At 46.0% G+C, this 15,780-nt stretch overlaps 1 protein-coding gene and 1 long non-coding RNA gene across 3 annotated transcripts in view; one reads left to right on the plus strand and one right to left on the minus strand.

Annotated features, from left to right (window-relative positions):
• The first annotated feature begins 2,190 nt into the window (after positions 1-2,190).
• On the plus strand, positions 2,191-6,521 carry LOC104989422. 2 transcript variants are annotated; one of them, XR_825372.1, is made up of 4 exons: positions 2,191-2,276; positions 3,160-3,314; positions 4,016-4,093; positions 5,419-5,729. It is a non-coding gene; the product is annotated as an uncharacterized LOC104989422 (long non-coding RNA). The 2 variants fall into 2 exon arrangements; XR_825371.1 differs by lacking the exon at positions 4,016-4,093 and having other exon boundaries at positions 5,419-6,521.
• A 147-nt stretch (positions 6,522-6,668) lies between these two features.
• FSD2 (fibronectin type III and SPRY domain containing 2) overlaps positions 6,669-15,780 on the minus strand; it is a 45,125-nt gene continuing 36,013 nt past the window's right edge. The window contains exons 12-15 of the mRNA XM_010841105.1: positions 14,736-14,869; positions 13,527-13,659; positions 10,212-10,388; positions 6,669-8,042 (exon numbers count right to left, since the gene is read on the minus strand). Coding sequence (XP_010839407.1) covers positions 7,790-8,042; positions 10,212-10,388; positions 13,527-13,659; positions 14,736-14,869 — 697 coding nt within the window. The 3' untranslated portion in view covers positions 6,669-7,789. The remainder of the gene's footprint in view (positions 8,043-10,211; positions 10,389-13,526; positions 13,660-14,735; positions 14,870-15,780) is intronic.

Below are 15,780 nucleotides of genomic sequence, written 5' to 3' on the forward strand. Positions count from 1 at the left end.
AAGCATCAGTATGAACAAAGCTAGCAGAGGTGATGGAATTCCAGCTGAGCTATTTCAAATCCTAAAAGACGCTGTGGCTAAAGTACTACACTCAATATGGCAGCAAATTTGGAAAATGCAGCAGTAGCCATAGTACTGAAGAAGGTCAGTTTTCATTCCAATCCCAAAGAAAGGCCATGCCAAAGAATGTTCAAACTACTGCACGATTGCACTCATCTCAGATGCCAACAAAGTAACGCTCAAAATGCTCCGACCTATGCTTCAACAGTACATGAACCATGAACTTCCACATGTTCAAGCTGGATTTAGAAAAGGCAAAGGAACCAGAGATCAAATTGCCAACATCCACTGGATCACAGAAAATGCAAGAGAATTCCAAAAAAAATCTACTTCTGCTTTATTGACTATACCAAAATCTTTGTGTGGATCACAACAAACTGTGGAAAATTCTTCAAGAGATGGGAATACCAGACCACCTTACCTGCCTCCTGAGAAATCTGTATGCAGGTCAAGAAGCAACAGTTAGAACCGTACATGCAACATTGGACTGGTTCCAAATTGGGAAAGGAATACGACAAGGCTGTAAACTGTCACCCTGCTTATTTAACTTACATGCAGAGTACATCATGTGAAATGCCCGGCTGCCTGAAGCACAAGCTGGAATCAAGATTGCTGAGAGAAATATTAATAATCTCAGATATGCAGATGACACCACCCTTTGGGCAGAAAATGAAGAGGAACTAAAGAGCCTCCTGATTAAGTGAAAAAGGAGAGTGAAAAAGCTGGCTTAAAACTCAATATTCAAAAAACAAAGATCATGGCATTCATTCCCATCACTTCATGGCAAATAGATGGGGAAACAATGGAAACAGTGGCAGACTTTATTTTCTTGGGATCCAAAATAAAAGCAGATGGAGACTGCAGCCATGAAATTAAAAGACACTTGCTCCTTGGACAAAAAGGTATGACCAACCTGGATGGTATATTAAAAAGCAGAGACATTACTTTGCCAACAAAGGTCCGTCTAGTCAAAGCTATGGTTCTTCCAGTAGTCATGTAAGGACATGATAGTTGGACCATAAACAAAGCTGAGCCTTGAAGAATTGATGCTTTTGAACTGTGGTGTTGGAGAAGACTCTTGAAAGTCCCTTGGACTGCAAGGAGATCAAACCAGTCAATCCTAAAGGAAATCAGTCTTGAATATTCATTGGAAGGACTGATGCTGAAGTTCCAATACTTTGGCCACCTGATGCAAAGAACTGACTCACTGGAAAAGACCCTGATGCTGGCAAAGATTGAAGGTGGGAGATGGTTGTATGGCATCACCACCGACTCAATGGACATGAGTTTGGGTAAGCTCCGGGAGTTGGTGATGGACAGGGAGGCCTGGCGTGCTGCAGTCCATGGGGTCGCAAAGAGTCGGACACGACTGAGCGACTGAAGTGAACTGAACCAGAAACTACCAAGAGGCAAGTGGGGAGGGGGTTTACCCAGTGTCTTAGAGCAAACATGATGTTGTTGACACCTTTAGTCTTTCCGGCTTCCAGCCTCCAGAACTGCGAGAAAAGGAGTGTTTCTTTAAGCCACCCAATATGTGTTACTTCTTTATGACAGCCCTAGGAAACGAAGGCAACAGCAAGAGTGCCATACCCACAGACCACGCCAGTACTACGTAAGCGCTCAATCCCGTCGCTGGTAAAGGAATGAGTTGAGCTTCAGCAGTCCTACTGGCCAAGAATTACCAGGCATTTATGAACTAACTGCTGGGAGATGCACAGCCAACACTCAGCATTACTGAAGCAAGATATGGGACCACACGGAAAACCGAAACACAGTGAGGAACTAAATACAGCATGGGACAAGTGGAGCAAAGCGAGAAACACAAGCAACTGGGGTACGTGGGCCTCGAATTCACGGAGGACCTCTGTTGGAGAAAGGGGTTATTTTCTGAGAAGATGGCGTCTCCAAGTCGCTCTCTCAAGCCCCGCTCAACGGCTCCCAGACTTCTCCCCACGGCCGTGGACCCAGCAACAACAACCCACTGTCCAGCGTTCCTCCTACTACCCAGCAGAGAGCATACCTCTTATAATATCACAAGCTTAATTCTCCGCGCCTGCGCAAGGCGCCTCGACGCGACGCACCGCCTCACGCTGCCGCGTGGGGAGGGACTTCCTCTTGGCGCCCCGGAAACCGAAAGGAGCTGATTTCTGCAGGAAGGAGAAGGGAGTTGCCACCGACATCGGACACCGGAAAGCAGGCTCGTTGTGTTGCGTAAGGTGAGGCTAATCTCTGGCCACTCGGCGGAGTGGATGACTGCAGCGACCTTTTAGGCAGGCCGTCTGTAGCATCGGGCTTCAAGCGATGCTGCAGGGAACCGGAATTAGAGGTGAGGGGTTGGTGTATCTGTCCCCGGGTCAGGCCACCAGCGACCGAGGTCTCATTACTAACTCATTGTCCTCAGCTCTTTCGACCTCGTCTGAAAAACGAGCTTGATAGCTCACGGAAAAGTCGTGAGGATAGATGCGGAAGGGAGAAATTCACACTCAGAATGAAGTTTAAGAAAAAACTTAAGTAGGTGTAATTTCACGGGGGCGAGATCTGTGTTGCGTAAGCTATGTAACGTGAAAGTCTACACGAACCCTGCCTTTCTGAGTCGATGATTCCTGCCTGGTAGCAGCGCCTGTTGCATTAATTTGAAAAAGTACACTCACAGATGGTCATTTTTAAGCTTCCCGAATTGGCCAGCAGCGTCATCATTTGGTATTAGAGGTGGAACAGGATCGTCTAGGTCATTACCCCTCCTTTCATCTTAGATTAAAGCACAGTCTCTGAGAGGAGACAGACTGAAAGTAACACAGGTTGTTAGTGAGACAAACTAAAAGTGAGATTTCATTTCCAACCCAGAATTCTTCCCTCCACACCGTGCTGTCTCTTTGGATTGCTAAACAAGTCTTTGGGAGAAAAAGTGAGTAGGAATAAAGAGGGAGGTGTTGTACATTTAGGTGCAATATAAATCCATCCAAGGTATACTGGGACAGAAGAAAGGTTGAGAATCCTTGTCCCTGCTCCTGCCTATACACAGAAATTTGAAACCCACTTTCTAATAAAGAGGCTTGTTATTTTGGAAGACAATTTGATGTCTCTCTCTCTCTTTTTCAGGTATATGAGGGCTTTGAAAACAGAACACCGTTGTTTCTGTGATTCGATCATTCAGAAATTATGAAGGCACAGTTCTTGCCTTTGATTGACTTATAGTCAAGTGGAGTAGACACAGGTCATGGTGGCAGTATAGCCACTTAAGTATTCCGAAGGAGGTGAGTGTGTGGCACTTAACAGCCTGAGAGAGGGAGAAATTAGTGCTTCTAAGAAGCGACTTTTATACAGGCATTTGTACAGGTGGACAAGGAACGGGGAGGCTGGGGGCGGGGCTGGGGTGGGTCATTCCAGATTTCCAGGAATCTGTGGCTGAATTGTAAATTGTACAGAAGACACTGTCAGGTGTTTTACCTAGAGTGTTAGCCTTATTTTTGGCTCATGCTTCTCTTGTTTTCCTTCTCTCACTGCTTCCTCCCCCTTAACTGGATGGGTGTTTGGGATATGAAAGGAAGTCAGGGTAGAAATCTTTCAGAGTGGCAGAATAATAGGATGGTTATACGAAAAAGTAATGTATCTACTCAGTAAATCCGTTTGTAAAAACTAAGTTCCTGCTTTGTTTAAATGCATAGCTAGGAAACCTCAATTTGTTCGTTGGATTCTTTCCCAGTGAGTGGATTATGTTCTTGTCTCCAGTTCAGTCTTTTTGAATATAAGGACATTTAAGGTGCTTTCAAAGAAAAGATCCCCACATTTAAGTTTAGGAATGAGCACAGGGGAGACAGCAAGATTAGAATCCAAGTTCATACTACAAAAACATTTTTGTTGGCTCTATCTGGGTGACTGCATGTTGTTTTAATCAGCTGCAAGCTGTTAAATTGAATTTGCATAGCTCGCATAAATGACAGTTTAATTCCACCAGGATTTGAGTGAGGTGGAAATAGGGCAGAAAAACCTGAATTTGTCAAACTGGGGAAAATGAAGAAAAGGCAATCAATTAGTAAGTTGGGCTTAATGTTTTTTTCTGGGATTGGGGAATTGCAGAAAAGCAGCTCTGTAATAGTAAGACATGAACTGTTCACTAGCATTTCTAAAATATTTGGGAGCATTTTACTGACTTGGGGCATAGTTGTGCCCTGCTCACGGTTAATGCTCCTTGCAGGAGACTTCCTAATTCACAGAAAAGATGCTGACTGGGTGGACTCTTTACAAATCACAAAGTGTCTTGCATCTAGGTTCATTAACCATTGGTTGCTGTGAAGGAAGCATATGTAAGAGTTCTAATCTGTTAAAGCTTTAAGTTATAAAAGTAATAAATGACCATTCCCTCAGTATCTTGACATGCTAGAAGACAGTGTTCTAAAAGCTGGACTTGTCATGTTCTTCTGGAGACTAACAAAATAGAGTCCTTGAAGTCAAGCTGACTCTGCTTTTAGCCTCCTAAATGAAAAGGTAGATAGAACAGGTCTTGTGTGCAAAATGAATTCAAGACCTACTTATCTACCAACAGCAATGATAACAGTTTGCATCATCTTCCTGTAGAACATAGGAGTAGTAAATACAGAGATGAGTGAGGGTGAAGAGAGACTTAGCGAACCTATGAGACTCTTACTCTTTAATTGATAGGAAAGCGATTGGAAATTGGAGAGGTTGGTTAGGAAAGCGGAGGAGAGGACCTTTCCTGTAGTGCAGGCTTCAGAGCGTCCAGGAAGTCTCCAGATGGCTAAACTTCCTTGGATGGAGACCAGCATAGTGTTGTTTACAGAATGCTGCATCATGGTGAATCGTGCTGGGGGCAGCTGTCAGTGTGTGAGCCATGTAAGGTTTTCACATGTGCTGGAACATGGAAAGAGCAGACCGATGACCGAGCACAAGCTTCAGAAATATTTTATTGGATGTGTACAAGTGCTTGCAAACTGTAGTTTGAATCAACAGGGAGTTGGTTATTAAACATAATACTTCTCCAAAGAAAAGGCAATTCAGTTTTACTAGAAACCAGTGTCATTTTATATCCCAAGTCTCTAACCAACTTTGCAGTCTCATCTAATAAGGGTGCCTTAGGTTCTGAGTGTTCTAAATCTCTGAACCCCTGTTAGTCTACACCAGGATTCTGTGGTGGTTTTACATATTCCCTTTCCCCTTTGTTAAGGTGGGAGGCCAAAGCTTACGTTAATTACTTGCTCAAGAGTTATATGGTGATATAGGTAAAGCTAAGAAAAGAACAGATTTTGATACCTTTTGTCTTAATTGCCCATTATGAAGGATTGTGGCTACAGTGGTCTGATTTTTTTTTTTTTAATCTTTTTCTGTTTTGTTTTTTAACAGATTTATCAGCAGGTTGCAGGTGAACATGGCCTTGAGGTAAATCCTGCCCCTTGTTGAAATGTAGTTTCAGTAGATAGTTCTTGGCATTTTAAGGAATTAGAATATTTACCAAAAAAAAAAGTTTTGGTTCTTTTCTAGACTTTTTTTTTTCTTGTAGAAGATGAGAAACATATTAAAGGTTCTTTATAAGCTGAGTAATTGTGATACTTGAAGTTGGTCATCTGCCTTGTTTAAATTAAATGGATTTTAAATGTCAGAGCTAATTGTAGACCATTTTTCCTTGATCAAAATAAAATCTTATTAAAACCTTATATATGCCTAGTTTTTATCCATTTTATCTTATATGTGAAAGAAAGCCTGAAAAACCCTGTGTTCAAACTTATTTGATCTGTGAGGTCCAACCTCCTACTCAGTAGTTTTTTTAGTAGCTGAGAGCATTTTTGAATACACACACACACACACACACGCACACACACATATTGCAATTTGAGCCATCTCTGTGCTACTTCCTTATTTTAGGGTAGGGCAGAGATGTGTGTGTAAGAAGCTTTAAGATTGTCAGGTTGAGTTGTGAGTTTAAGAATCTGAGTTCTTATTTATATAAATAGGCAGGGTTTTGAGATAGGAGATAATAGGGGTTCCTTGTGTCAGATTCAGCATGTACTGGGAAGCATGAAAGATTTTTCAGTTAACACAAAACCCTAAGTGATGGGATCCGGGCATATATGTTTAAAGAAGTACCCACAGGATATGATACTAAATTGTCTCTGAGAACTGGCACCGGAAACTTGAACTCAAGAACCAAACCAGAGATGCAGCCGAGAGGGCTGGGCGTGGACCTCACAGAACGCAGGAGAGCAGCGAGGCAGGAGGCCCGGAAGCTGCTGGCAGGAGACCTCTCCCCACGGCGCTCAGCTCTGCACTTGGTGGGCTGATGTTTTCTCCTAAAAGACTTGTGCATCTGCTCTCTGTCATACGTGGTTCTGCATTCTCATGTTTGTCATTAAATCTCTCCTATAAGACAAGGGGCTCCCCAGCTGGTGCGAGTGGTAGAGAACCCGCCTGCCACTGAAGGAGACATGCGGGTTTGATCCCTGGTTGGGAAGATCCCCCGGAGGAGGAAATGGCAAGCCACTCCAGTATTCTTGCTTGGAGAATCCCATGGACAGAGGAGCCTGGCAGGCTACAGCCCATGGGGTCACACAGAGTCAGATATAAGTGAAGTGACTTGGCATGCATGCACACACATAAGTGTTATTTTTCTCTTTGTTCAAAGGGAAACAAGCTCAGGGAGATAGTGTGACTTTTCTAGGGCCTAAAGCAAAGTGGCTGTAACACAGCAATCAAACTCGGGTCTTCCAATTTCAGATATGGTTCTCTTTACCTTATAGGTCAGTTCCTAGAATCAGTTACAAGTACTGGTGTCTATGCTGACCAGACCTACGAGGGCCCCCCGGCCCCACACCATGTCCCCAACACGCACACAGTGAAAGCAACACATGTAGTATTCGTGTGTGACACCAGGAAGCACGGGATGTTGCGTCTTTACCGACCAGGCCACCAAGCCCCGGGTGCCCCTCTTCTGTCACACTGCCTCCCCTCCATCTCCTGGTCATAGGTCTTTTGCCGCAGTTTGAACGAGCCCTGCCGTCCCTCACGTGTAGAGCAGTGATAGGCTGAAGAGCGGTGGGTGGATGAAAAAGATGCTCTTTTATTCAACAGATACTCAGCATGCACGAGTCAGCCCTCAGGGACTGAGTGCTGAACAAGACAGACACTGGCCTTTGTGGAATCAGGCATTACAAAGGTCACTTCAAAATTAAGAGGGCATAAATACCAGGAAGGAGAGGAACAGGTTTTTAGAAAGTACTTGATGGGAGAAACCTCACCCTCCAGACTGCCACTGGGAAAACGAGAACGCGACTGAGAAGACCATATGGCCTCCCTGGTTCTCTTTGCGGATGGCCTCTTGCCTTCTCAAGCCAGTCCTTGGCCAACTAATGAGATGTCACAAGTGCTGGGGCAGCCTGGGCCACTAACATGAATCTTCCCTCCTCCTCCCCCAAGCTCCGCAGGCCTTGGGGACTCAGTTGCATATACACAGATAGACCAATGCAGTTTGACAGCCTTAAAGACCTTTGAGTTTAGTTTGAAACTTCATTTTAGAGCCAGGACTAGAACTGAGTAACCAAGCCTCACAAGGTGGCAGTGCACAGGATCCAAGTCAGGTGAAATGAATGCCAGCACACCAGGCTGCCAGATAACGAGCCGTAAGTGACACGGAACATGGTGCTTGAATGCCAAGTTCAGGCAGCTGAGGCGTGAGTGGCTGGGAGAGGGGTTGGCACGGAAGAGAGACAAGCAGAGTGGGCTAATAGAAAGTGACGTGCTTTGGCATCGAAATGCCATTGTGTATCTTCAGGCAGCCAGGCTTTTCCAGGGAAAAACAGGGATGCACAAACTGGTGAAGCTGACAGCTGAATGTATACAGATGCTGAGAAATGTCCACATTGAAAAATGACAACTTTGCATTTTCATAGTCTAACAGGATACCAATCTTCTTTGGGGGAACCGTTATTCTTATGTCTGGAGTCATCTTGTTGTGTAGAAATTCATACTTATGCCTGAAGATTAAATGTTGATATAGCAAAACTTCAGAAACTCTGTGGATGGGCTATTTACAGAACATATCAATTTTCAAATACTCCTATATTATTTTCCTTCATTAAATGAATATCAAAGTAACAGGCCATTTCTAAAACTATACATCTCTTTGTCCTAAGGAACTTAGGTTTCAAAACTCTGTTTTTGAGCAGCCACTTAACCTAGAAAACTTAACACACAGTATCATAAACTCATACTGCATCAAAATTTGTATAGAAATCATATGTTTAAAAATGTGAATTTCAAGGTTCAGATGTGTAAATCCCCTGAAATAAAAGACATTTGAAACAGGGAACTTCACGATCTTTCATGCAGTAAACGGGGCCTTTACGTATAATCTGCACGTTACTGTGAGGCATCCCGTTCTTAAACTTTCAGACCAAGCGGGGCACCTGGGGGCTGTCACCGCTCGGTACTGTATGCACTGGCACCCTCTCCTGCCAGGGGAGGGTTTCACCACAAAGGGAGGTTGCCTCTCCTGTGTGCTTGGAAGTGGCTGAAGCCAAAGCCCGCCAAGGGAATTGCCTAACACTGCCCCACTATGGGCACGTGAAGAGCTCTGTGTGCTGGCATGGGGGTCCACACAGTTGGGGTGAACACTTAAGAACATGCTGGAGCAAACCAGCCCATTTCCCTCCCTGTTCACCTTATTTTTTCTCAACTGAGCAGTCACTCTCTACTTTCCCTCCCACCATCTATAGAGTCTAAGACTATGAGTCAAAAAGTGCAAGTCCTCCATTGTGAACACACACACACACACACACACACACACCCCAACATCTTTGCAAGGTGGGACTGCAAGCCTGCTCAAGCGCTCAGCTTTTTGCCCTTCCTGTCCTACTCTGTCTGTGTTCCCACCCTTCTTTTAGCCTTACCCCTCCCACTCCACACAGATGCCCACTCTTCCTTTATGCCCCTCGTTCTTAACTAAGAGAGGAGACTGATTTTTAGTCTTACTTCAGGCAGAATATTCAAAAACAGTGTGTGGCTCAGTGCACGGTGTTTCTTGCATTCTCCGAACTGGGTCTGAGGTCTAGCAGAGTGCATTTTAGAGCACATTTTAGCTCTAATGCCTTACAGGAGGAAGGCTGGTCTCACAATTGCTTGGGCATGGCAACATTTAACTAACCATGATTGAGGTTTCACTGTGAAACATTAATAGGTTTCAGCAAGTTGAGGGTCAGAGGCCCCATAGTACACACGATGCTGGGAAAGTGGGGTGATAAAAATTTTTTGCCATTTTTGAGATGGAGGGAGGTTGCACTCATGGCCTTCTAAGTCTGAAGTGTCTATTGGCCTGGACCTTGTGGATTTTCCCATTAGAGGACAGAATGCTTTTAGCAGCAGAAGCAAACCAGAATTAATCATAACCATTAAGCTTCTGCCCACATCTACCAAAAAGGTTGGATTTGGGGCTTCAAGTCAAACTTCATTTAGTAACACTGAAGTTGAACATAAATGTAAAACCAATCGCTTAGTGGTGAAGAATGCTGTCTTTGGAGCCAGACTGCCTGGGTTTGAATCCAAGCCCTGAATCCATGTTGGCAGTGGCTCTGTGTAAAGAATCCACCTGCCAATGCAGGAAACACAGTTTCCCTCTCTGGGAAAGTCCCACATGCCACAGAGTAACTAAACCCGAGTGCTACAACTATTAAGCCTATGCTCTAGAACCCAGGAGCCACAACTACTGAGCCCACATGCTCTAGAGCCTGGGCTCCGCAGCAAGAGGAGCCAAGGCAATGAGAAGCCCGCACACTGCAACTGGAGAGTAGCCCCTGCTCGGCGCTTCTAGAGAAGAGCCTGAGAAGCAACGAAGACCCAGCACAGCCAAAACAAGTAAATGGGATAATACAACTGTGAGAAGTAAACAAGACAGTATGTGTAAGGTTGTTGAGCAATGCTTAACACAGAATAAGCGCTCCATTAAATTTTAGCTATTTTATCAAAAGTACCTAGAGCTGCTTTCTCTTTCTAGCTGGACTTTAGGGAAAGGGGCAGGCAATGAATCCTGAAACATCTTAGCGTATTTTAGAAAACATAACATGGGCCTTAGTTATTACCTGTGAAAACCTCTCGCTCTATTCTCAGCAAAGCACGTTTTGATCTCGGGTACCCAGATTTCGCCTTACCTTGATGACGCAAATGCGTGCCTCATGCACCACGAGAGGCGGTTTGCCCCCAGGTCCTCCTGTCTGGGGACATCTTCAAAGGCCACACCCACCGTGTAGTCCAAACACTCGTCCACCTCCACCTCCCAGTAATGGCGCCCTCGGACTGGAACTAGGTTTCCCATGACTGCAGCACACCTGGTTTTAGAAAGTAGAAGTATGTGTCATTTGGGGTGACCCATGCCTGGCTGTGCAGGTGAGCGACCTCAACTGCTGGGGTCAGTCAGTAAGTGGTCAGGAAGGGTGGAGGCAGGTGTTCAAACACCCCATTTGTGGGGCGGCACAACCTTTGCTCTCAAAGCTCAGCTGCCCGATGCTGAAGATCAGAAGATTAGTATACTACTGGTCACAGGTGAGGAGGAGACAAGCCCACTCTGTGTGCTTTTTCAGCAACAGGGCTTTTAACAGTAACAAAAAGATTTGGTTCACTTGTTCCTTAAAAAAGAAAGAGATTGAGGACTTTCCTTGTGGTCCAGTGGTTAAGACTGTGCTCACAATGCAGGGAGCCCAGGTTCGATTCTTGCCCTGGAACTAAGAGTCCACATGCTGCAACTAAGGCTCAGTGCAGCTAAATAATTAAATATTAAAAACAAATGAACAAGATCACAGGCCCAGACTGGAGCCCTGTGTGCCAAGCCCCATGTCACCAGTCAGTGACAACTTAGTTACAGTTTTACCTTTCACCTAAATGGAATTTTAAACCAGTCAATCAGAACACTAGTTAGGTAATATGCCTGAGAGACCCCTGACCTTTCCTAAAGGAAAGTAACCTTACCACAGCCAACCTGCTTTTTAAAAAAAAATTTTTTTTTAAATTTTGTATTGGGGTATAGCCAATTAACAAACAATGTTGTGATAGTTTCAGGTGAACAGTGAAGGGACTCAGCCACACATATACCTGTATCCGTTCTCCCCCAAACTCCCTTCCCATCCAGGCTGCTGCATAACAGTAGGTTCTTGTTGGTTATCCATCTTAAATATAGGTGTGTACACATTCATTCCAAACTCCCTGACTATCCCTTCCCATACCCCCTGACAACCAAAAGTTCGTTCTCTAAGTCTGTGAGTCTCTGTTTTGTTATCTTGTTTGTGTAATTTCTTTTTAGATTCCACATAAAAGGGACGTCATATGATATTTCTCCTCCTCTGTCTGACTTACCTCACTCAGTAAGACAATCTCTAGAGCCATCCATGTTGTTGCAAATGGCATTATTCCATTCTTTCTAGTGGCTGAGTAGTATTCTATTGTATATATGTACCACATCTTCTTTATCCATTCCTCTGTCGGTGGACATTTAACCAACCTGCTTTTTTTGCCTGGAAGTATAATTTCCTTGTTCCTGATCCCTTCCACCTGAAAAAGTCTTTCATTCTGTACAGCTCCTTGGACCTCCTTTCTACCTCCTAGATTTCAGGGGCTGCCAAACTCAAGAATTATTGGAAAAAAGTCAATAAGAACTTTAAGATTTGATCAGTTTCATTTTGTTTCTCAACGCAGGTAAGAACTTTATTGTTTCTTATTCCTCTCTGCCCCGCCAACCCAGTGTTGAATTGGTGGAGGCGAGGAGGGATAAAGTTGGGTTCCATTGTACTCTGTGCTGCTCTGCTGTCACAAGCTGGCACAGATGTGTGTGTTGGTCGCTCAGTCGTGTCCGACTCTATGTGACCTCGTGGACTGTAACCCGCCAGCTCCTTTGTCCATGGGATTCTCCAGGCAAGAACATTGGAGTGGGTAGTCATTCCCTTCTCTGAGGGGTCTTCCTGACCCAGGAATCAAAGCAGGGTCTCCTGCGGTCTTTACCATCTGAACCACCAGGGAACAGATAGTAGGTGCATAACACACATGCAGTAAGGTCAGGAGGGAGCCAGCGTCAGAGGAAGAGACAGTTAGGAGACAGCCCAGGACGCAGGCAGGGAGGCTAGATGCAGTTGTTCATCGGTAGCCCCTCTGGCCTCCTAAGTCCTTTCTTCCTTAGAAGATCCTCCTGACTCTGAGACCAGCCCACCAAGAATTCTTTCTATCCTGATTACCAAGAAGCTGAGAACTGTGTTTAATAATTAATCTTAAAAACAGAAATTAGCCCTTGAAGTTAAGCCATGTTTTTTTTTTTTTTCATCCACTGCTGTGATTTTTCTATTTCAGTAGGGTACATTTGCCCCCCCTCCGCCATTTTTTAGATTTCTTTTTATGTGAACCATTTTAAAAGTCTTTATTGAATTTGTTACAATATTGCTTCTTTTTTGTGGGGGGTGGGGGGGGGCACTGAGGCATGTGGTATTTTAGCCTCCCCACAAGGGATCAAACCCACATTCCCTGCACTGGAAGGCACAGTCTTAACTACTGGACTGCCAGGGAAGTTCCTTGGCCCCTATTTTAAGTCTTCTTTAAATAGTTGGAAAGAAGTAAGGTATAAATGGGGGCTTCCCAGGTGGCACCAGTGGTAAAGAACCATGGACAGAGGAGCCTGGTGGGCTACAGTCAGTAGGGTTGCAAAGAGTTGGACATGACTGAAGCAATTTAGCACTGCATGCAAGGTATTAATAAATGGCACCCCACTCCAGTACTCTTGCTTGGAAACTCCCATGGACGGAGGAGCCTGGTAGGCTGCAGTCCATGGGACTGCTGAGAGTCAGACACAACTGAGTGACTTCATTTTCACTTTTCACTTTCATGCATTGGAGAAGGAAATGGCAACCCACTCCAGTGTTCTTGCCTGGAGAATCCCAGGGATGGGGGAGCCTGGTGGGCTGCTGTCTATGGGGTCGTACAGAGTCGGAAATAACTGAAGCGACTTATTAGCAGCAGCAGCAGCAAGGTATTAATACATCATTTCGACCTTAAGCACTAAGTTCTGAAAATAGCATCAGTCCAGACAGACAGGGCGCATCTTTGATGGACACCCCTCCCTCAGGTCTTGTGCCTGCATAATCATCATTCCTTCCACCAGCTTTGGTTTTTCACCAGGAGTTTTGTTAGAAAGTATTGCCCAGTGGGGGAGAGAGCTCTGGGCTCCGCACTGAGGGGCTGGGTCCTTGTTCTCCCACTGCTCTGGGAGCCCAGGACTCCACTCAGAAGCCACGTCTCCCCTTCTGACATTGGTTAGACTCCTACTACCCCTCCCCAGTCTCCCCTCCTCCCCTCCCTCTCCCTCATTTCTGGGAGTCAGAGCCTGAAGCCCCTTTCAAGGCTGCATCAGTCATAATCCACCAGTACCCGAATAACAGCACATATTAGGGGGGTTCATGAGCTGTTCAGGTGAGGGGCTGGTACAGTACCTGGTAAACTGGGCGTCGCTGGGGACTGGCTCCTTGGCGGGGCCTCTCCTCTCGCTTCTCACAACCGTGAGCCCATCTTCAGATACAGTCAGCCGGGGATGGCAGGTGTGCTTGTCCAGGGAGAAGTAGCTGCCTGCGAGGGGGGAGGCACACGGAGACCCCCCAAGCCAATCACTCCACTGCTTTCTCCACGTTGCACTCCACACAGGCCGGGGCCTCACCACGCGTGGCCGGAGTTAGCTCCCTGTCTGACACTGGTGAGCCTGGATCTTGCCTGGTGATGCCCCTCGTGCTAATCATGATGGCAGTTTACATGGGTCGGGTGTTACTGGGTGTCTAGTACTGAGCTAAGCGGTTTGTTGAGTCTTATCCCATTCACACCTTACAAGTATCCAGGTGTTAGTATTTCCATTTTGTAGAAGAGGAAACAGAGGGGCAGGGTGGTCCTATCATCAGCTGTAGATGCTAGAACTCCAATTGGAACCCCAGAGACGTCCCTGGTGGCTAAGACTCCATGTTCCCAATGCAGGGGGCCTGGGTTCCATCCCTGGTCAGGGAACTAGATCCTATGTGTCACAACTGAGACCCAGTGCAGTCAAATAAATAAATGCTTCAAAAAAGAAAATAAAAATAAACATAAGGAATAACAACAACAAAAAACCCAAGCCCATCTGATTCCAGTGGCTGCACTCTTCACTGGGAGGCTGTAAATACCTGCAGGTGAACAGGAATTTCTAATCTGCTTGCCAAGGGGAATAGGAATTGAGGGAATTACTAGTGATCAATTTGACAAAGGTTAGCAAAATCCAACTTCCAATGAGCACAGTGAGAGAGAAGGGAGGAGATCATACAACCATCTCTGAATTATGGTTAAAACAAAGCACGTCAAAAAAAAAAAGTTACAGAATGGGGATTTCCCTGGCAGTTCATGGGTTAAGACACTTCCAATGCAGGGGGTGCGGGTTCGATGTCCAGATGGGGAACCAAGTTCCCACGTGATGGGTGGTGCGGCCAGAAAAAATAAAGTGGCCCCCTTCTGTAAAATGGGCCCCCAGGGCTTTGATCACCCCTGAGTCCCTTTGTAGCCTGATTTGCCATGTGTTTGTATTAGTGAACGTTCATCGATTTTTCCAATGAAGTCACAGCAGCACTGGGTCTGCCACGAAGGGGTAACTTTGGGTCCAGTGAGTGTGTGGCGGGGGCACAGACCTGTGGTGTGGACGGTGGCGGGCTCACTCCTTGCGCTGGGGCCGCCCACGTTGAGGGCTCTCACATAGATGGTGTAGTTCTGTCGGGGCTGCAGCTGCACCAGGCACTCGCAGGTCGGGATGCCCACAACAGACCTGGGTGAGGAGACATGCTGACATCACCGAGGGGCTGTGGCAGACAGACCCAAGCACCAGCCCCTCCCCGCTGACCCCCAGCAGCGGCACAGGCAGGAGTGAGGCTCTCCTCAATGCTCCCTCCCAATCGGGTCCCCTTTTCCCATTTTCTTGTATCCTTTCTGTCTGTGGCTCTCGCCCCTCCAAGCTCCCCACCCAGTGTCCCAGGCATCCAGCACTGCACTCAGTCTCGGTCTAACACTGCATCAGTGGGGTGTGCATGCAGTTGAATCCAGTGTGTGTCAGCCTGTCTGGCAGGACCACAGCCTCTCTGAGGGCAGGGGCCAAGTACCACAAGCTAAGCACAGAGCCGGGCTCACAGCAGGCTCTCAGTCTGTGTTTATGAACAAATGATCTGACTAGAGCTGATATAGAGGGGCCCTGGGAGAAACGGAATGTAGCCACTGCCCTCATAGAGCTTCCAGTCTAGAAGAAAGGCACTTCTCAAGCCATCACTGGAAGAAACGTAAGATGGTAACATGACAAGTTGATGGTGTATTATGGAAGGTACAACTAGCTGAGAGGTGTTTTCGAGCTGAACTTTGAAGAATGACTGGGAGGTAAATGGATAAGAAAGAGAATAGAGGAGTCTCTTTCATAGAAGAAGCATGTGCAAAGGCCCTGTGGCAGGAAGAAGGATAGAAAGTAGAAGGCACTATTAATAAAATATGACCCATGTGGTTGAGGAAGGGGAGCTGGTGGGGATAAGCTTGAAAGGCAGGAAGGGGCCAGAGCCAGTGAAGGAAGTTTGTCTTCTTCAGGGATGCCATGATTAGATCTATACTAGGAGAGTAAGCACTGCCCAGGTCACCTCGGTCCCTGACCAGCTTTCTGATGACCCCCAGTGTAAAGGGTTTAAAGTATCAGCACAA

This window comes from Bison bison, unplaced genomic scaffold, assembly GCF_000754665.1.
Source record: "Bison bison bison isolate TAMUID 2011002044 unplaced genomic scaffold, Bison_UMD1.0 scf7180017864155, whole genome shotgun sequence".
NCBI lineage: Eukaryota > Metazoa > Chordata > Mammalia > Artiodactyla > Bovidae > Bison > Bison bison.